The 20,595-nt window shown below is 42.2% G+C and overlaps 1 protein-coding gene across 1 annotated transcript in view; it reads left to right on the forward strand.

Moving 5' to 3' along the window:
- Positions 1-20,595, forward strand: part of LOC118430079 (vacuolar protein sorting-associated protein 13D-like) — a 64,973-nt gene that overhangs the window by 20,757 nt on the left and 23,621 nt on the right. The window contains exons 22-45 of the mRNA XM_035840788.1: positions 120-375; positions 751-907; positions 1,380-1,800; positions 2,209-2,358; positions 2,852-3,038; positions 3,591-3,843; positions 4,317-4,562; positions 5,147-5,326; positions 5,914-6,073; positions 6,446-7,450; positions 7,820-7,985; positions 8,655-8,919; positions 9,739-9,919; positions 10,584-10,770; positions 11,559-11,815; positions 12,209-12,287; positions 13,199-13,356; positions 14,321-14,546; positions 15,049-15,270; positions 15,753-15,958; positions 17,754-17,981; positions 18,432-18,657; positions 19,012-19,211; positions 19,867-19,948. Coding sequence (XP_035696681.1) covers positions 120-375; positions 751-907; positions 1,380-1,800; positions 2,209-2,358; positions 2,852-3,038; positions 3,591-3,843; positions 4,317-4,562; positions 5,147-5,326; positions 5,914-6,073; positions 6,446-7,450; positions 7,820-7,985; positions 8,655-8,919; positions 9,739-9,919; positions 10,584-10,770; positions 11,559-11,815; positions 12,209-12,287; positions 13,199-13,356; positions 14,321-14,546; positions 15,049-15,270; positions 15,753-15,958; positions 17,754-17,981; positions 18,432-18,657; positions 19,012-19,211; positions 19,867-19,948 — 5,698 coding nt within the window. The remainder of the gene's footprint in view (positions 1-119; positions 376-750; positions 908-1,379; positions 1,801-2,208; positions 2,359-2,851; positions 3,039-3,590; positions 3,844-4,316; positions 4,563-5,146; positions 5,327-5,913; positions 6,074-6,445; positions 7,451-7,819; positions 7,986-8,654; positions 8,920-9,738; positions 9,920-10,583; positions 10,771-11,558; positions 11,816-12,208; positions 12,288-13,198; positions 13,357-14,320; positions 14,547-15,048; positions 15,271-15,752; positions 15,959-17,753; positions 17,982-18,431; positions 18,658-19,011; positions 19,212-19,866; positions 19,949-20,595) is intronic.

Here is a 20,595-nt window from a genome sequence, read left to right on the forward strand (position 1 = left end):
TTGACAGAAAGAGAAATCGTAGAGAAAAATTATCCTTGTGCAGCATTATGCTGGCCCTGACCCAGGTATCCTGACCTTGCCCTGCATGATTTGACCTTGACCTTTGCCCACTATGACAGGTCCATGCTCTTCTGGCCTGTATGAAAGCCCTGGGAGGAGATGAACCCAGCACACCTTCACCTGACCTTGACCCCGTTGACCTGCCCTCTGACATGAGCACAGCCAGCACCCTACAGGCGACCCTTGACCTGTCCAGGTCACCCAGCAAGGCGGAGAAGACAGGCAGCGAGGTCATGAGAGAAATCCTGGAGGAGTCTCGTCTGCTTCTGACTGAGTTCTCTGTGGACTCCATGAGTGTGGATGTGCAGAGTAGAAGTAAGCAATGTCCTATTTGATGTAACTCTACCCAAAGGGAGTGAAGTATAATTGTTTTTGCCTTGTCAGTCTGTTTGAGTATGTATTTGAATGTTTTCACCATGCAGCATTGCAAGAAAGGGGTGAAATCTGCCATCTCTGATTGCCTTGCATTTGACATAAATTTGATAGTGGATACCTGACAAGGAGAAAGCCTTGTGACTTGATTTAATTTGTGGATAACATATTGTTATAATGATCACCTTGTCTGTCTTAATTTTTAATTTTTATCTAGTATTCAACTTGTAGTCTCCCTACTACAGAATGTATATTGTATTCTGTACATTTTTATGAAATCACATCTAGAGTCTTTTAAACCTCCATATCTTTCCCCAGGTCGTAGTGTAGCAGAGTTGCAGGTGGCGTCAGTACAAGCCTGTATCACCAAGCGCCCGTACGACACTTCCATGACGCTAACGGTACACAGCATGCTGCTGGTCGACGCCCTACAGACATTTGGGCCCGACTTTGAACTTCTTGTTGCATCTCACAAGTAAGTCCCTCAAGACGTGTGATCTCCTTTAGTTAAGGTAGAAATCCTTAAAGTGTCTTAATAAGTTGTCTGTATGTGTACACATGAGTGAGTGAGTGAGTGAGTGAGTGAGTGAGTGAGTGAGTGAGTGAGTGAGTGAGTGAGTGAGTGAGTGAATGAACAAGTGAATTTTGTATTTTAAGTGAGTGAATGAGTGGACAAATTAGATAAAAAGCAGTTTAATAGAAAGAAGAAACTCTTACATTTTTCCATTTACATGTGTTGATACGCTGAAGAATGTTTGGAAAGTTTCTTAGATCTAGGCCCGCGGAAGAATGTTTGGAAAGTTTCTTAGATCTAGGCCCAAAATGTACCCACAGTTATCTTATAGCCCAAGTCATACCAGTCTTTAGATGCACATGCATGATGTACAAAGGTTTTAGTACTGTTGTCATGCATGTCAGTGAAGCATCTTTTGTAATTCTATCCCCAGGGACTTGTGTATGGACGTCCACGGAGGCTCCATGGTGGACTCAGACCACGCCTCCTCTCCTCGCAACAGCCAAGACGGCTCCACACAGGCTTCCGACCGAGCATCGTCCCCCGCAACGATCGCTGACAGAGCATCGTCGCCACCTCCTGGCAGCCTTGGTACCAGCCCACCAAATCTGACTTCTGATTCGCCCTTTGACCTCTCGACCTCTGCCCTGTCGGACACTGATGCCCTGATCACCATGGAGTTCACCCAGATCAGTCCGGACTGTCCCACCCTGGTGAACGGGAATGGGGGCCCACGCCAGATCGCGTCCCTCCAGTTTAACACGCTGGACGTGATCGCTAACCCTGAGACTGTGATGGAACTACTGGGGTTCTTCCAGAGAGTGGTGCCCAAGGACAAGGTAGCAGACACCAAGGTAAAGGATCCAATGAACTTTTAATTTTATACGTATTGGTAAGACTTAGTGTGTACTTTGGCTGAGATGTTGGCAATGAACATTAGAGCCAAGCACTATTTCATAAGGTATACGTCGTACATATGTAGTTCATATGACCAGCATTGGACCCTTTCATCAAATGTCAAGGAATAATCTAAACAGTCCAAAACCGATTGTTCTTAAAATCTATTACTAGTTTATTTCTTAGCCTTCATACACTGCTAAGAAGTAATGAAATTACTAAATGATACTTTCTTTGACTTACAATACATATATCTTTAATTTGGAATACAAAGAAACCATACAACTTAAGCAACAAATACTTATGAAGGCAAAATACCCCTGCCAAAGCTTTATCAAAAGCATCTCGTCCTATGTTCCCCCCAGCCCATCCCAGAAGAAGATGTGTGGTCAGAAGACTCTGCACCTCAGAGCGACCTTCTGTCCAGTAAGACACAGATCACAGCTGACTTCAACAGGCTGAATATCCTGGTACTGAGGGCAGTGCCGTCTGGACACAGGAACGTCGGGTACAAGGTAGATAGAAGCTGTTGTCAGCAATATTGTACTAAGTCTTCTGAATCTGAATTATTCAAAAGTGCCTGTAGATCATTTTCATTATGATGATGTTTTGATTAAATCGAAATCGCTTCACAAATGATAACTTCAGACGTTTCAAACTCCATCCAGCATTTGTCATCAGTGAAAGTAAAATGATTGTATTCAACTAAATCTCATTTAACTAAGTAATCAATCAAGATTAATTAAGCAATTTTACTTGTATAAGATTGACATTTTATGTTTACTGATTTAGATTTCATCAATTCAAGTATCACTATTTCTTCATGAATATGTAATATTCATGATAATCATAATTATCATTGTAATAAATGGATAAGATTATAAAGGAATAAATCATTTTTGATCAATGTCTTTGATTGAAGTCATAAGTCACAGCTATGTAATAGACTGTATCCTTTTTCGTTATTCCATTTTGAATTAACTAAATCATAATATTGGTTTATTTCAGGTTGCCACGGCGACCATGAGCGGTGCCCACGTGATGACGACCCTGGGAGGGGAGAAGGAGGTAGAGGTAGAGGGGTCCCTGGACGGGCTGCAGTTCCTGGACCTGACACCAGAGGGCTCCAGGCACAAGAAGGTCTTCACCATGGGCCATGACCCCACCTCTCTGCAGGCCAGCCTTCCTGACAGAGGTTTGTGTAGTCAATAAGCCATTAGATTGCTGGATTGTAAGTCTAAAGATATCATTACCAAGTTAAATGTTAGAATGCTGCACAGTAATCAATCAATCAATCGTTCGCTTGCATCATGAGTTGATGCGTGAGACAGTTCGGACAGTTCTCGCCACATTGTTCTACACTGGGCGTAGACAGTCTAGTTGGATCTGGAGACCCCCAGCTCCTGGAGTGTGTTGAAGACCACATTTGACACACCTTTCTGTTGGTAAGAAATTGTGAACACGTTAAGTTTAGCCTCTCTGTAATTGAGCGTAAAATGGTAGGCCTGTTGTGAAAAAAGTCTTTTCTGAGGCATTCTGAGTGTCATGGTGCATAAAATCAAGAAGGACCTTCATAACATCTCATTTTGTCAAGTCATCAGCTCAACAAATTTGTCTGTTGTTATGCTATATTACTCAGTTTCTGTCTCTTAATCATCTTCGGATTCAGATTATATGATACAGAAATTATTTCAGAGTAAGACATGTTCTATGAATACAGATTTTGCTTTTTGTCGGAATTCTTTAGGACAAGAAGCAATGCAATTGGAAAATGCCTCGTTCATCACTGCCTGTGGCTCTTCTGTGTTCCAAGATTTCACCACCAACAAACCCAAAGCCCTACACTTCACCCTGACCCCATCCGACCCCCAACCCCTGAACCCTCCCCTCTCCACTTCGACCCCTGGCCCCTCAGCGCTGCCGGAGCACCTGCCAGCTGACAGCGACTCTCTGCGGCTGCAGCTGAGACTAGCATCTGCCTGCTACACACACTCTCCCAGGTAAGGGGTTCTATGGTGATATTGAACAACTTGCAAACAATCGTTATGACCATCTCAGCAATGCTTTATGAACATCAGCCAATTTCTTTTGCTGTGGAACCAAAGACAAGACTTAGTTGTTATGAGAGTAACCACTATATGTATTTAAGGTGATCTAGAGATGAATTCTGATTAATACAGAAATGATCACAGATTTATTACATGTTGTATTACTAAGTTCTTGTGGCTACATACAGGCATATTGAAAAGTTTACAGTTAGAATTATCATTAAATTAAGAAAAAGACTACAAATTCTAAAAACTGAAAATACATACATTATGAAACTGAATTTTCTTTATCCCTCCCTTGCTAGATACATTTCCGATATTTGAGTGAGTCATTATAGCAAGAAACTAGAAAGGCTGATATTTGCCTGAACAACAAGTTAAATCTTATGTTGCCTTATGAACTAGTTATTATCCTTCATCTCTAGACTTCTGCAGGACCTGAGTCTGTGTGCAGACCAGTTCACCCAGTACACCGCCACCTGGGCCAACTCCTTACGCTCTGCGGCCAGCGAGATGGCGCTCAGTTTCGTGAAGAAGTCCGACCCGCTCAGCATGTCCGTGGGGCCTACCGGCCTGTGGGACTCGTCCAGACGTCTGAGCCGGACCGGAAGCTTCCGCGGGCTGAACCGCGCCGACAGTCTGCAACAGATCAACAGAGATCACAAACCAGGGTAGGGAAACACTGGCTCTTGGTTGGGTACAAAACACTGTTGGATAGTATAAAGGGTGTTGTGACAACCTGATGAAACCATTCACAGACTGTCATCTCTTAACCCCCTTTACAGACTAGTTTGCACTTGATGTCTAGTGTAGCCTGATTAAATCAGGCTTATTGTGGCCTGTTCAACATTGCTTGCCAGTTGCAGCCCTGGAGAGCTTGGAATGCACAAAATATTGTTTAGTGTATCATGTAAGAACAGTGACAGTGACAGAGTTTAAAATCATAGGCCCACTTTAGATTGATGGCAGTATATTGTCATGCAACTATTGTTGTGAGCAATGATTTGCTTTACACGCATGAGGAATAGTCACAGCTTTCCTACTGAAAGGTGGCATGACCAGGTGAGTGGTACATGTAGTTGCAGAAAAACAATTGCATGAACTTTTAATCCATCTTTAAACACCAAAAAAATACAGACAAAAAGTCTGGACCGTCGCCGGCAATGCAGCAGCCAACAACAATTGCACAACTGTTGAATGTTGAATGTTGCCAGTCTAAAGTGGGCCTAGACCAAAGCGAAATTTTTGACTGCAGGTTGCTTAAGTTTGAGAGCCTGGATGTGCTGGAGGATCTGATGGGGGAGGCAGAAACACCTGCCAGGAGGCTGGAGCTGGACATTGTCCTGCAAACCCCCATAGTGGTCCTACCCAGGAGTCAGCACAGCCAGGACAAGATGGTCGCACATCTTGGACAGATCTCTATTCACAACACCAGGTCAGGACATGATAAGAAATTATTTTGATTTGATATTACATTTAATTTATCAAAATGTTGAGAAACGTTTTTTTTTTCTCTTTAACCATAATCTTTAAAATGATTACAGTTTGTAAATCATTGCAAAAAACAACATTAGCAAGGTTTGAAATGGTCCATAAGACCAAGGTACATTCCATTGGCCAGAAGGATTGTATAGCAGCTCATATTTTTTATGAATCTATTACAATTACATGTATTTCAACCTTCTGTCGAATGGTCAAATGGCTAAGCTAGCAGACACCAGTTGTAGAAGTCACAGGTTTAATTCCTGGCATTCCTGGCCAAACGTTGTGTCCTTGGAAAAGGAAGTTTACATGACTTTCCTCACTCCCCCTAGGTGTAAAAGATACCTGACATTTGTTTGGGAGGTAAAAGGTGGTGGAGGGAGGGAGACGGGCTCTGCCTTCAAATACCGTACCCTAGACACAGTGGATAACAACCTACTGCCCCTACAGCCTTAAAAAGGGTTTTCAAACTGACTTTACCGGTACCTTATGTTTTTCTTTACCTTTTGACTTTAAATGTGGATATTTTGAACCTTGCAGGTCGTTGTTGCCAGACCTCTCCACACCAGCAAAGGTTGACAGTGGTGCCGAACACTTCCATGTGGAGATCCGAGACATGAACATGTACTCTTTCAACGATGAACAGCAGAACCGCTCACGTACCAGTAGTGCTACCAGCATCAACTTATCCAGTTTACAGGTAGATCTGAGAGACAGAAAATCTCAGCATTTCAAACAATCATATAAGATTTTGAAAGAAATACAGGATATGCAGTTAGTATTGCATAATGTATACAATGAAAACTGCTTCGTCAAACTGTGTAATGTAGAATTCTTTGTTATATTCCATCTTTACCAACAAATATATATTTCAACAGGTTTTTAAATGACATGAAATGATTCATCACAGTTACAGTCTATTTTACAGTTTAAAAAATATTTGAAAGTACACGAAAATAGGTATCTTTTTCTCACTGTACTTGTACTTCAGTTTTACAGTCTCCAATACTGATCTAGACTTATATTGACAAAACTTTGCCCCAAACTTTGCAAATTTCTCTTTACCTTTCAGGAACCAAGCATGCCAGATTGCAGCCAGTACATGATGACAGATCGTGGCACCCCTATCCTGCACAACACCACCTTACAGTTAACCCTCGTCAAAGGTACCGTCCCCCGACCCGAGGCCGACGGCACAGACACGCCAAACCAATCGGCGCCTGCAGCCTCGAACACCACGCTAACAGACGAAGAGCAGAACCCCTGTCTGAAAGTGTCCGGCAAGCTGGTGTCCCCTCTCAAACTGGTACTGTCTAAAAGTGTGTACGAGCAAGTGATGGAGACAGTTGACAATCTCACAGTTAACAATACACCGGGTCCTGGAGAGACACAGCCAGAGGAAAAAACCCAAGCAGAGGTCGTAGAAGAAGAGGGATCGACCACGTCAGTATCGGCACTAAAACTTGAAGAGCCGTTGTTTAAAAAAGACAGAATGGGATCGGCTGCTGAAAATGGAGGAGCAGTTGAGGAGGGGGATCCCCCCATGGTCGTACACGGCAGCTTCGACATGCCCGAACTCGTCGTGCAACTGAGCGGAGACTTGAGTGAGGGTGAGCAAGGGTTGGTGGACTTGTCATTCCAGAACCTCAAAGCGACGTATGTGAAAGACAGCCCTCACACTACCTCCATCAAGATTAGTCTGCGGGGACTTCTTATGGAGGATTTACTGCAGCCCGCAGACTCGAAACACCGTCAGTTGATGGTCTCGTACCCAAAGAGAAGGACTAAGACGCAGAGCGTAAGCAGAGGGCAGCCTGTGTACATATCCACGTCCTTGCCAACCCACCCACACTTGTTAGAGCACATCCACATGCCTTCTTCCCTCCCCGCAACCCTCGATTCCAACATGCGAGAGTACGTGGAAGTACCGTCATATCCCGCCACACCACCGCCGTCACCGCAACGGACACGGTCGCACGAAAACGTGTCAGAGGAAGAGACAGAAGAGTCGCTGGTTTACATCAACATCCTCTTAGTGGATAAGAACTCACCAGAGTTTGCCACCAAGTACAACAGAGTGAGTTTGTGTGAATAAATGTCTTTGTTGTACATGTAGACTGTTCTTACATGACTGTATGATTAATACATCTTTGTCTTTTCGTCCCATAGATTTTCGAATACAATTCAATTTCTGCAACTGGATAAAAACAGAGATTTACTTCTGAACGTTTAAGTGTCATCCATCACTCTTCTTCGGCGTCACTAGAATTTCAATGTTTTACTTCAATGGATAATTTGTTTTGTACCTGGATGTCTTACCTTCATAAACGTACCTCCCATAATTTTGTTATATAAGAAGAGATTTGTCCTTTATAATGTACTCTGAGGCTTCCAAGCATATGCAATGTATTTGAAAGCAGCATTGATATTTTTTTTTCTGTTCCAGGTAAACCGGTTTGTGGATGTGGACTTCAGCTGCCTGGACACAACCATCAACCTGCAGACCTGGGTGGTCCTGTTGGACTTCTTCGGCATCGGGAGTCCCAAAGAACCTGCACCGAGTCCCTCGGCTGCTGGCCCCGGGGAACCTGAGATGGCAGAGGGGAGTACAGGTGAGGAACAAATTTGGAGAGACAACACATTGTACATTTTATTTGTGTGAACAGTAAACCAGGGTGCCACCAAAAATTAGTGGTAAGCCACTGTGTTGGGCTATCCTGGTTGAAATGACAGAAATTACAAAGATTATTATTTTCCCATTATATTTTCTTATTTCATTTTATAAATCACAATGTAAATTAGTTGATTTGTACTTTAGCTTTTTGTATTAAATACAAGACATGAAATTCAATATAAATACTGGATCATCAGTCAGAATGAAATACATATGAAATGTAGTCAAGAATTACTTTCTGTTTCATCCTTCATTCTTCAATCCCACTCCTCCAATCAATGTTGCAAATTCAAAAAACAAAATAAAGTACAACTTTGTTCTACTGTCCATTATCACTAATTTCTCCGGACACACCATCTAAGGTTATATTTCCCAGCATATTCTCTCAAGCCAAAGAAGAAATTCTGTAAGGCTCCAGGTTGATTTGGACTTTAATTAGCTGTTTGTTTAACCATAAAAGATATGCTGCTTCATCAGTCAGAATTGTGTAGTTTTCTTCTGTGTCATCCACCATCCTTTAATCTGTTCAGCATATCTCTCCATACAATGTAGCAAATTTTTTAAAAAGTGGAAAAATAATCTTGTTCTACTGTCCAATTCTCACCAGCTTCTCCAGATGCACCAGAACAGGTGAACACAGAGGTGGAGGTCAAAGTGCGTTCGCTGAGCCTTCTTCTTAACAAGCCAGAGTACGAGCTTGCCAAGGCGAACGTGGCTCAGCTGTCGGCCCGCGTGTCGTTAGTTGACGGGAACATGGCGGTGACGGGGAACCTGGGCAGTATGTCGGTGCTGGATCTGACTCCGCACGGTTCGTTGTACCGCGAGAGATTTGTCACGAGTGGGAAGGAGGCTTTGGACTTCAATATCTTCAGGTACAAAACTTAACTCTGTAAATTCAAAATACAAAATAAGACGTTTTTCATTCATACATTTTGCTATTCATTCAGAAACAAAACATATGTTTTTTATATCTCTTTATGTTGAAGAAAATATGTAGCAAGTAAAGTATAGCATATCAAATAGATGACAGTGTCTGCTCAATGCTACAGAGTCTTGTATCTTTAGTTTTACCTCAGACCCAAAAGCTGAGGTCTACCAACACAGAGGAACTTTTAAATTACGGTTACTTTGTGTTTTACAACAAAATGGTGGATCGTTTTGGTCATGTACTTAAGTAACATAAAACATAATTATTATAGTGATCTTATTTTTTATAACCTGTTGCCTTAGTAGCTTCACAGCCAACTTTGGACTTAGAGCCTTACCTTAACAAAAAGAAGGTTAAAACTCATGAGCCCCAAAGTCTAAAACATTTTTATCCTTACCTGGAAAGTTCATCTAAAACATATTCTGGAAAGTTGAACTGTAATTTCCAACACAAAAATTGCACCCAAATTTTTGACTGATCGGAATGAACAATCTACTGCTTTTGTAATGTTTAACACTGGTTCATCTTTATTTATTCGGTGGTTTGTCTATATCCGTTATTTTTGAAAACAGGGTATTCAGGAATATCAAGTCGAAGGACAGTTAACGTTGTTTTAAAATTGTGGTATTTTCAAAACATTGCAGTTTAAAACCACTGTTGCCTTGACATCCCTAAATACATCCTGTTTTTAAAAACAACGGATATAGGTTACATCATGGATAAAGATGAACCAGCGTAATATCATGATTGTTATCTTCACTAGATATGGCCTCCCGGACCCAGACCTCCAGCGGGAGTACGACATCCGTGTGCGACTGCGGATGTCGTCTGTGCGGTACGTGCTGACTCAGCGTTTCCAGGCGGAGACTGTGGCGTTCTGTCAACACTTCAAACACCTGCAGGAACTGCTGGGCACCATGAGGGCCGCCACCTCCGGCCAAAAGGTACTGTAAAATGCATTTAAGTTCGCGTGGTTTTAAGTTCGCGGTAGCACCATGCACTGTAGTCTCTTACTACCATGGAAAAATGTTTGTGGTGGTTTTAAGTTAACGGTGAAGTGGCCACTGCTAAAACTGCGAGCACTAAACCACTGTGAAAGTTTCTGCATTTACTGGTCTTCAAGGGTTTTATGGCGGTGACATCAATATACCAAGGGGTATGGTCATGCAGCATGTATCCTGATGGATCCTATAGCCCCCCACTCTGTCAAAATGTAGAAATGCAAAGTATAAACATAAGAATGCTAAATATTTGACGGACATGAAGCCACTCTCTCATTGGTCGAATTGTTAACTGCTTTGGTATCATCGCTTAAACTGCTAATTGTGATGGATAGTCAGGATCAACCTATTACGCCTCTAACTGTAATTTAATGCATTTAAATTTGCGGCCATTTACTTTCGCGGTAGCGGGAAAATGGAGTGGTTTGGGTGGTTTTAAGTTCACGGTAGTGCCATAGACTGCAGTCTCATACTATAATGGAAAAATGCTTGCTGTGCTTTTAAGTTCGCGGTGAAGTGGTCACCACAAAAATTGCCATCATACGTGTAAAACCACCGCAAGCACTTCTGCATTTACAGTATAATTCCATTTTTCTTCTATCTGTAGGTAAACGAGGCCCCTGGTCACGCAGCACGTATCCTGATGGACATCTCGGCGGGAGCGCCAGTCATTCTGTTCCCCGAGAGCTCTCGCTCCTCCAACATCCTGGTGATGAATCTGGGACACCTCACCGTCTCCAATCAGTTCCTGTTTGCAGGGGACAGGGGAACTATAGAGGGGGACAAGCAGTGGGGTAAGGCTTGGTCATGGATTTTGAGAGATGATGGAGAAACTAAACTTTTACCTAACCAACACTAGTTAAAGACGGAAACCATAGAGGAGGAAAGACAGGCAGATGGGTAATGCTTTGTCTTGGCTGTCAAGAGATGATGGAGAAACTAAACATTACCTAACCAGCACTAGTTTAAGATGGGAACCATAGAAGGGGACAAGCAGCGGGGTAAGGCTTTGTCAAGGCTTTTTCTCCAATCAGTTCCTGTTTGCAGGGAAAAGGGGAACCGTAGAGGGGGACAAGCAGTGGGGTAAGGCTTGGTCATGGCTGTCGAATGATTATGGAGAAACTAAACATTACCTAACCAGCACTAGTTTAAGAGGGGAACCATAGAGGGGGACAAGCTGTGGGGTAAGGCTTTGTCATGGCTGTTTCTCCCAATCAGTTCCTGTTTGCAGGGAAAAGGGGAACCATAGAGGGGGACAAGCAGTGGGGTAAGGCTTGGTCATGGCTGTCAAGATATGATGAAATGAAACTTTACCTCACCAAAACTAGTAAAGAGTTGGCACGTACCCAATTTTTAGACTGACAGTGCATTCTAGAAATTCCTACTGCATTCCAGATATTTGTGTACTTGTGGCCAGCTCGAGTGTTTTTGTCATGATCAAAACTGTTTTGAATGGCATTCATAGTGTATTTTAACTACAGTATTCCGAAATTATTCAAAACTATTTCCATCTCATTTGATGGAGAAACAAAATGGCAAGCCCCTTTTTGCAAATTTACTAACCTTTGACCTTGCATTGTAGATGCAGCACATCAGCCAAACGAGGATCCTTCCCATGATGCACATCAGGGCAGCTCCGTAGTCTACACAGTCCAAGACGGGCTGCTGGGAACGCTAAGCTCTCCCGAGGTGTCCCCTGCACACAAGTGCCTGTTAGACTGTATGGAAGTGGAGCTGCTGCAGATGGACCTGTACTCTGCAGAGAGGGTGGACTGGTACCGGTCAGGCAACGATGCAGAGGACACCCTCATCTTTCCATCATTTATGGTGGAGAGAAAGGTGAAAATAATAAAAGATAGTGATTTTTACCCCAAAACCATGTGACAGGTCTGTGACCATTATTTACTTAATAGATACAATACCACTCCACTGTAAGTCAAGTATTTTCCAATGACTGCCTTTCATGATATATACCAGGTATTATGATGATGATGATGATTATGTAACTCTTGGGTGACACACAGATTTTACAAAAAGATCTAAACATATTTGTATGGGATGAAAGAACTGTATGTACATTGTAGGCCATGCAGTTTTATCCCGCACATAACAAAGAAAGGAAATTTACATGTACAAGACAGTATGTTTTAGGGAACAATCAGTTTAGTGGTCATGATCCTAAAACAACTGCAGCAGTCCCTGAATGACATTTTTGTTGTTTGGTATGTAAAGGGAGGACACCCCCTTCAGGAGAGATGTGTGCTGAAGCTGAGAGTAGAGAGGAACCTGGATGGAGAAATCAGCCACGATGGTAGGTAACGTTAGTTCACCTTTATCCACGAGGTAACCTATATCCGTTGTGTTTTTTAATGGGTACTCAGGGATATCTTGTCAGCGGATTTTGGTTTCAAATTGCAATATTTAAAAAAAAAAACATTGCAGTTTGAAGCAACCATCCGTCGACTTGATATCCCTAAATACCGTCTTTTTAAAAACAACGGAATGAACAGATATAGGTTAGTAGTATTAGTAGTAGTCCACTGTGATATAGGTTACCCCGCAGATAAAGGTGAACTAGCATTATATCCAACCTTGAAATTCTCTATTCTGTGTACCTCTAATAAGTAGTTTATAGTAGAGTGGACTCATTCCTCAGCTAGCCGACATCTTTTGCATTGCAGTCATCCCTCACTATCCCTACCTTGGTTGGCTGAGAAATGAGTCTACTCTACTATATACCTCTGATAAGTAGGTTCATGGTTTCAACTGCACATGCGCAGTGTGATGCATTGTGGGTAATAGGTCATCGACTTTCTCCAACTTATTATCCATTGCCAACCAATTTTTTTTGTGCTGGAAATTACAGTTCAACTTTACTACAGATTTTATATTTGCAATGTTATTAGGATAATTTTTCAGTACCAGGAAAATTTTTAGTTCTTCAGTGACATTGATGGTTCTGTATTACCAAGGGAAGGGATAGTTTTTCAGTCCTAAGGGCAGGAAATAGACAGTAGAAGGCATTTAATTGCACACCAATTTTGCCAGCATATCTTGTGCAAGCAATTGTCCAGCTAGTGCAACAAAGCAAAGTTATCCAGCTGCACCACACCACCACGGGATTGGGGAATTCCATGCAATCAACAGAAGTGTGCAATAATCCATTGTGCAATTAACTGGCTTCTGGTGTATGTTGTTGTTAACAATTGACTTTCCCTACAGTTCCAGACTTCAATATCCTGGGCATGCTGTCGTCTGTGTACTGTTCCCTGGACCTGAACCAGTATCAGCTGGTGAGGGGAGTCCTACACTGTAACCTTGGGGAGCCACTCGAGGAGTTTGAGAGGCCGCCGACCGCCACACAGGAGCCCTCCATACAGGTAAGTGTAATGAGAAAGACTGCAGCTGAGAACTTTTAGGAATCATTACTTAAGATAATGGGTTAGGGTAAGGGTTAGAGTTAGAGTTAGAGTTAGAGTTAGAGTTAGAGTTAGAGTTAGAGTTAGGCTTGGGCTTGGGCTTGGGGTTTGGGGTTTGGGGTTTGGGGTCGGGGTTGGGGTTGGGGTTGGGGTTGGGGTTGGGGTTGGGGTTAGGGTTAGTGTGATGATGAAGACTGCAGCTGAAAACTTGTAGAAATCATGTGCCAAAATAATGCAGCATGTTGTGTAGCTGCAGGGTTTCTTGGCTCAGAATCCAGTAGTCCTGGGTTTGAATCCTGCCATGCAACAGATCTTATGCCCTTGGGAAAGGCACTGAACACAACTTTCCTCACTCCACCCAGGTGTGAAAGTAGGTACCTGACTTTGGTTGGGGAGGTAAAAAATAGGGAAAGGAGAGGGATGGGTTCCACATTCCAATAGCGTCCCCAAGACACTGTTGATGACAACCCACTGCTTCAATCTACATCTATGGGACAACCTTTCCCTTTCTTTACCTTTACAATGTATTTCTTTACGTACACTACAAAGTCATGTACATGCAAGATACACAATCCTACACAATAATGATGCTTGCTATTAATGGGGTGTAAAGCAACCATCTGTGACAGAAAGTTGTAATTGTACTATGTCATCCCTGTTTCAGACTGTGCTGAGTGGTAACGTGTGGACGGGTATGTCCATCCACATAGACCTGGTGAAGTTGTAACTTACTGTGTTCTCCCTGTTACAGACTGTGCTGAGTGGTAACGTGTGGACAGGCATGTCCATCCACATAGACCTGGTGAAGTTGTAACTTACTGTGTTCTCCCTGTTACAGACTGTGCTGAGTGGTAACGTGTGGACAGGCATGTCCATCCACATAGACCTGGTGAAGTTGTAACTTACTGTGTTCTCCCTGTTACAGACTGTGCTGAGTGGTAACGTGTGGACAGGCATGTCCATCCACATAGACCTGGTGAACGTGAGCATGGAGCTGCTCCTGTCCCATGCCCAGCAGGACAAGCCTGCGCAGTCCCTCGCTAGGTTTGAGTTCATCCGCTCCAAGCTGTCCTACGAGAGTTTCTCTGACATGTCCAAGGACGTGGATCTCGTTTCTCACGCCATCGTGGCCCACGATACAAGGTTCAAAGGTCAGATATTTAAAAGATACTTTTCTGGTGGCATAGGGTGACAATTTTTCAAGCAGCAACAACTGCTATTAAAATGTATATGGTCAAGGCTTTGTGGAGATTAATGATTATCATATATGCAAGAAATAGGTGAATAATTGTGATACATAGATTGTATCTGAGGTTTTAAGATGATTGGCTCTTCCATGTACAGTAGAAGCCAGTTGATTGCACAATGGATAATTGCACACTTCTGTTAATTGCACGAAAACCCAACATCCCATGGTGGTTCGTTCCAGCTTAATAAATTCGCTTTGTTGCACCATTCGGATAATTGCACGAAATGCACTGGCAAATGGGGTGTGCAATTCATTATCCATGCCTATTAAAGATACACTTTAAAATTTGTATCTGTACCAACAGTTTATTTATTTTTTCCCTATTTCATCTCCTGTCTTGTCTGTAGTCCTGTCTTGAAATTAACCATAATGGCGTACCTTTCTTCGTGTACTGTTTCCCACAGATCAGCCTGCAAACCTGCGACCCAACGTGTTTGAGCAGGTCCTGGAGCCCTCCCTGCAGTACCACCAGCAGGGGGCGCTGCAGATGGAGCTACACTACCGCTCCACCAAGGACTTCACCCGCTTCACCATCCTGCTCAACAACATGCGCCTCATGGTCATCTTCGATTGGCTCTCTGCTGTCAAGGATTTCCTGCTAACCGATCACCAAGAAGCACAGGGAGGTGTGTAGTAGTGAGGAATGTCATGTAGCATTAGCCAATCAGAAGGTAGATTACACAGCATTGTCCAATCAGAGAGTAGATTGCATTGCATAAACTGATAAAGCTAGCACTCAGTCTGGCAAATCAGAAAATAGAGTACGTTGCATATCAATCTAGCACTGACCAATCAAGATGTAGGTTGCATTGCATGAGTCTAGCACTAGCCAATCAGAAAAGAGAAAGTACTAATAATAATAGCATGCACAAAATCCACAATAATGAAATTGATAATGAATGTATCATCGGTGATACTCTGAAATGTTCATTTATAAGTAAATACAAATCTTTGATGACCCATCTTTTATTTTATTTTAAAGGAGACAAGGAAATTTTTTTGACAGTTGGACCAAACCTTTTACAAAGTATCATATGACATATTTTTTATATGGTATCTATAACATACCCTTCTTAAATGTCTATTTCTTGTCATTCCACCTTTCAAGAAGAACCCCATGGTACGGATGACTTTAGCCCTCCCAGTCCCCAGCCATCACAGCCTGTTAATGTGACCCAGGGGGTGGTCACCAAGCGAGGTCCCCCGCCCAAACCTGAACCCTCCATGACGGAGATCAAACTCAACGTCACACAGACCGAGTTCGTGGTGGTGGAGAGCACTGCATCATGGGATACCAATGCCATCATCTTAAAGGTACATGTGGAACGTAGCATATATAGTAGTACGGGGGTTCTTCTAAATTCAGCGTAAAGCATTGTTGGGACCCCTCCATACAGACCCTCTGATCTCATATGCCTGTAGTAATGGTACAGTCACAGTAGAGGTGATCTATCTCTTGTGCTTGTTTCAATCTACTATTTGGTATGTTCATTGTTTTGATGCTGTTTTTTGCTAACTGAAAAATAACTTGAAATACTCAATCAGTGGAGCCAACTGGAGCTAAAACAGAATAATTAGATTACAAGGCCAACATGTATTTACTTTCAAACATTTGTCATATCAGAATGTTATGTTTTGTCCGCACACAGTACTAGAGTCAATTCCGAGTCACCGAGAGGATTTTAAAATAATATTTGTCATAAGTTTGAACTATTCTAAGCAAAAGAATATTTCAGTCACGAAAGTTCTAAATTGTTCAAACAATTAAAAATGAAAGTTTGAACATGTTTGAACCTACCTATATATGTTGGAAACATTGGGAAAGTAATGGTACAAATATCTCTTCATTTAGAACAATTTAGAAACATCTATATGTTTTTGTTATTGTTGGAACATGTGATCATATGTTCCAACAATTTGTGTCATTTTTTCCCTCCATAAAAACTTTTATTACCCCCATAAACCAAGGTGCTAAGCTGTGCCTTTTGTTTGGGTCTTGTATTTTTAGATTTTCTCTAATAAACACTGGTGAATCCTTTGTCAGAAGGTGTCAGACAGACACAATTTCCTGTACTTGGCAGGGATGTGTGAATTGCCCTCTTCCCAGCCCACTGACCCAATTTCATCATTTTGTTTCCATGTTCGAACATGTGATCACATGTGATCACACACACAAATGATGAATCTATGTTGGAACAGTTTAAAAACTATCAGAAATAATGACTTTGATGTTAGAAATGTTTCTAATATGTTAGAATACTGTAGAAAATATTTAAAACATCACAGTCATGTTATAAACAGTTCTAAACAGTTACTTATCACAATTATTATGTTATAAAGATTTCCAAAATGTTGGAACAAAAGGCAAGAAACACCCTCTTGGTAATGTGGAATTGACTCTATAAGGCGAGTCTAATGGTATATTATCGTGTGGGAGTAACTTGACGAAGGCTACAAGGACAACTTTCTTCATTTTTGCATACAAAAAAAATGTTACCTTTCTAGTTTTGATCAGAGTCTTAGTCTTGGATACTTTATTAATCCCCTTAGCTATCATACATTAGTTTATAGATAGTTAATCTTCTTGGACTTTAAACTGCATACAAACTGCATACAAATTTTATAGCAGGCATTGCAGAAGAGTCTTGAGTAGTTAAAGGGAGGGGTTCCTCAGAGAGAGCGACAATGCCCTGCCATGAGGAGGATGAGGATTGCATACATAGGAAGCTCTTATCTAAACTTGCACTTGCCAGCTATCTGTATGTCTAGTGGCAAACTGTTTCAGATGAATATATATAGAATACAACACGGTGTATTCCGTATCACCCGAGGTACAAGCCAGACCGCGGGAAGGATCGCCTGAAAGCCGAAGGGCGATCCGACCCGCGGGAGGGCTGGGACCTGTATTTGAATTTTCAACCGTGCCGTATTCGGCCCGTTTGAAAACTGTTGGATTTATTCGAAGGAAGTCTGTATGATACAACTTAGAACCCGTGTGATACGGAAAGTTATCACATGGTTCGAAACACCCGTATCGAATGTTTTCGCGTCACATGTATGACATAAATTTATACATCTAACCTCATCCGTCCACCTCCCCCCCTCTCAGTCCACCGCAGTGCTGACGTACCGTCCCCAGATGATCGCCCGTCCCGTCTCCTGCAGTCTGCAGAGTCTGGAGGTCTTCTCCTGCCAGCTGGGGAACGAGCAGGACACCGCGCTGTCCATCATCGACCCGCTCACCGTCAACATCGAGCTCAAACCCAGCGCCAACCAACCGCAGGCAGGGGGACTGCTAGATGCAACCGCCCTACCAGACCTGCCTCCTATGTTAGAGGTATCTAATATTTTTCTATTTATATATGACCTATCTAGGCAGTGTGGTTGATTTTGCACATTGAGATCCACTGACCGGCCTCCTTATTATTTGTAGTATGCCCATCCACCCCACTCATGCCCTACATATTTCCCAAACTCAAAAGTTAAAGTTGATCAAAATATTGGCTTTTTACCGAGTTAGTAGATTCTCACTTCATCCATGTCCAAGAGATGCTACCATATGATGGGGGAAATAATTTTATAATCATTAGTGTTGGAAAGATATTGCCCGAGCCTGGTCCAATTTGTGACGGGGCAGGTATTTAGCAAAAATATGGTTGATGCTCGGCCAATTTTGAAATTGGACTAGCTCTAGCCGATCTAAAAATCGGCCGTCGTTTGCTTGAGTTGTGACACAGGCTTAATGTCTACATCTTTTGAGTAAACTTTATTGTCTTGACCTCTCCAGGTGGTATTCCACACCCTGAACATCCGTGTCTCGTACCACGATATCCGCCTCTTCCTGGCCATCCTGAACTCCCTACCCAAGCAGACTTCTTCCACAGCCAATCACAACGGAGCACCAGCAGACCCACAGCAGAAGGGGGTGGTGGTGAAAGATGGAGTGTCCACGTGGGCGGGGAGGGTGGATGGAGGAAGGAACAGCAGACAAGTCAAGGGGCCGATGGAGGAAAGTAGGTAGACTTTTGATGTTTGATATCTTGTTGACAAATGTGATATTCCATGCAATTAAGTTTGATTAGATTTTTATACAATTGTCTTGTTTAAAAACAAATATGTAATACAATGATATCAGGTATGAAAACATATTTTTAAGAAGAGGCAAAAATTTGAAGGAATTACTTGTCATATATGGTAAAATAGAAATAAGGAAAAGAAGGTTTGATTCTGATCATTACAGTATTATTTATTCTACCAGACTGAATACTACAAAAATTTCAAGTGATCTCTATTTTGTACTGCTTTTATCTAGCCCGTCATATGAACAGTTTTCAATAGTCATGTACATGACTTGTATCATTCCCCAGTTGACATGGTGCAGAAACTACAAGAGCTGGGGTTTGCTGCAGATGACTGCAGGCAAGCACTGCAGCAGTGTGAGAACAGACTGAACATGGCTGCAGCCTGGCTGCTGGAGAATGCAGAACCTGTCCCTCAGAAGAGACGAGCAGCGTCGGGGGACAGACAGGGGTTGCAGGAGGGGGGCATGAGGCTGTCTGGGATCATGGTAAGACATGGATTAATGATGTTTTGTAGTCAACCTTAATAATTGTAATGGAAAAGTGATTAGCCAACTGGTGAGCAGCCGACAATGATGATGATGATAATGATACTATACCTCACTGTTGTAGTTCATGCATTTTCAAACTTCCATGTTGGAAGTTATAAGGGCAGCCCCCATGTAACTTTCGTTCAAACTCAAAGCACAGGTTTTTGGAATGTAAAATGCTATACATGGTTAAAGCAATTTTAAAGCAGTGATTGTATGTTGGCCTTCTAGTATATGCTATAGTTTGTACAATTTGTACATGTAACGCTAGTTCACCTTTATTCGCGGGGTAACCTTTATCTGTTGTATTTAACCCCAGGGTATTTCGGGATATCAAGTCGACGGATGGTGGTCTCAAACTGCATTATATTGACAAAAGATACAATTTGAAACAACCGTCCATCATTGCGATATCCCTAAATATCCTGTTTTTAGGTACAACGGATCTAGGTTACCCTGCAAATAAAGGTGAACTAGCGTTAGATAGACACGAAGGACTGTATCATTCATTACTTAGCTTGTTTAAGCACCATTCTTCATTGCAACCTTCGCACATTTAACTCTAGGCATTAACTGTTAGTTTATGTTTATCCAATGCTGTTGACTCCATCAGGTGACTGCTAACTGTGCCTGTCTGTGCCTGATCGATGACTGTAAGGACAGTGATGTACCACTGGCTGAAGTCGCTCTCCATGGTGAGTGTCTGGTGCAGATTCAGTCTATGATAGCATGGATCATCTGTACTCAGACCATGCCGAGAAAAAGTGATACTACTACCTTAAGCAACCTTAAAGTTAGACTCCAGTACTCTTTGGCTAATACAGTAGAAGCCAGTTAATTGCACATCTGATTAACGCACACTTCTGTTAACTGCATGGAATCCCAGAATCCCAAACCGGTGCGGTCCAGCTAGATAACTTTGCATTATTGCACCAGCCGGATAATTGCACCAAATTCACTGGCAAATTGGCCGTGCAATTAAGTGGCTTCTACTGTACTAATAGTGTCTAGACTGTAAAAAGTGGCAATCTCAAGATATTCAAGTTGTCTGAAATTTGGTGAGTGTAAACTATCTAACGACGTGGAAGCTTCAGGCAATATTCTTTTAACTCAGATTAACAGTTAACGCTAATTCACCTTTATCCGTGAGGTAACCTATATCCGTTGTTTTAGAAAACATGGTTTACATTTGCAATATTTTCACAATATTTCAGTGGAATCGACATTTTCAAAATATTGTAGTTTGAAACCACCAAGCACCGAATTGACATCCCAAAATACCCTGTTTTTAAATGCAACGGATATAGGTTACTCCTCAAATAAAGGTGAACTAATGATAATG

This window comes from Branchiostoma floridae, chromosome 14 (assembly GCF_000003815.2).
Source record: "Branchiostoma floridae strain S238N-H82 chromosome 14, Bfl_VNyyK, whole genome shotgun sequence".
In the NCBI taxonomy this organism is placed as follows: Eukaryota; Metazoa; Chordata; class Leptocardii; order Amphioxiformes; family Branchiostomatidae; genus Branchiostoma; species Branchiostoma floridae.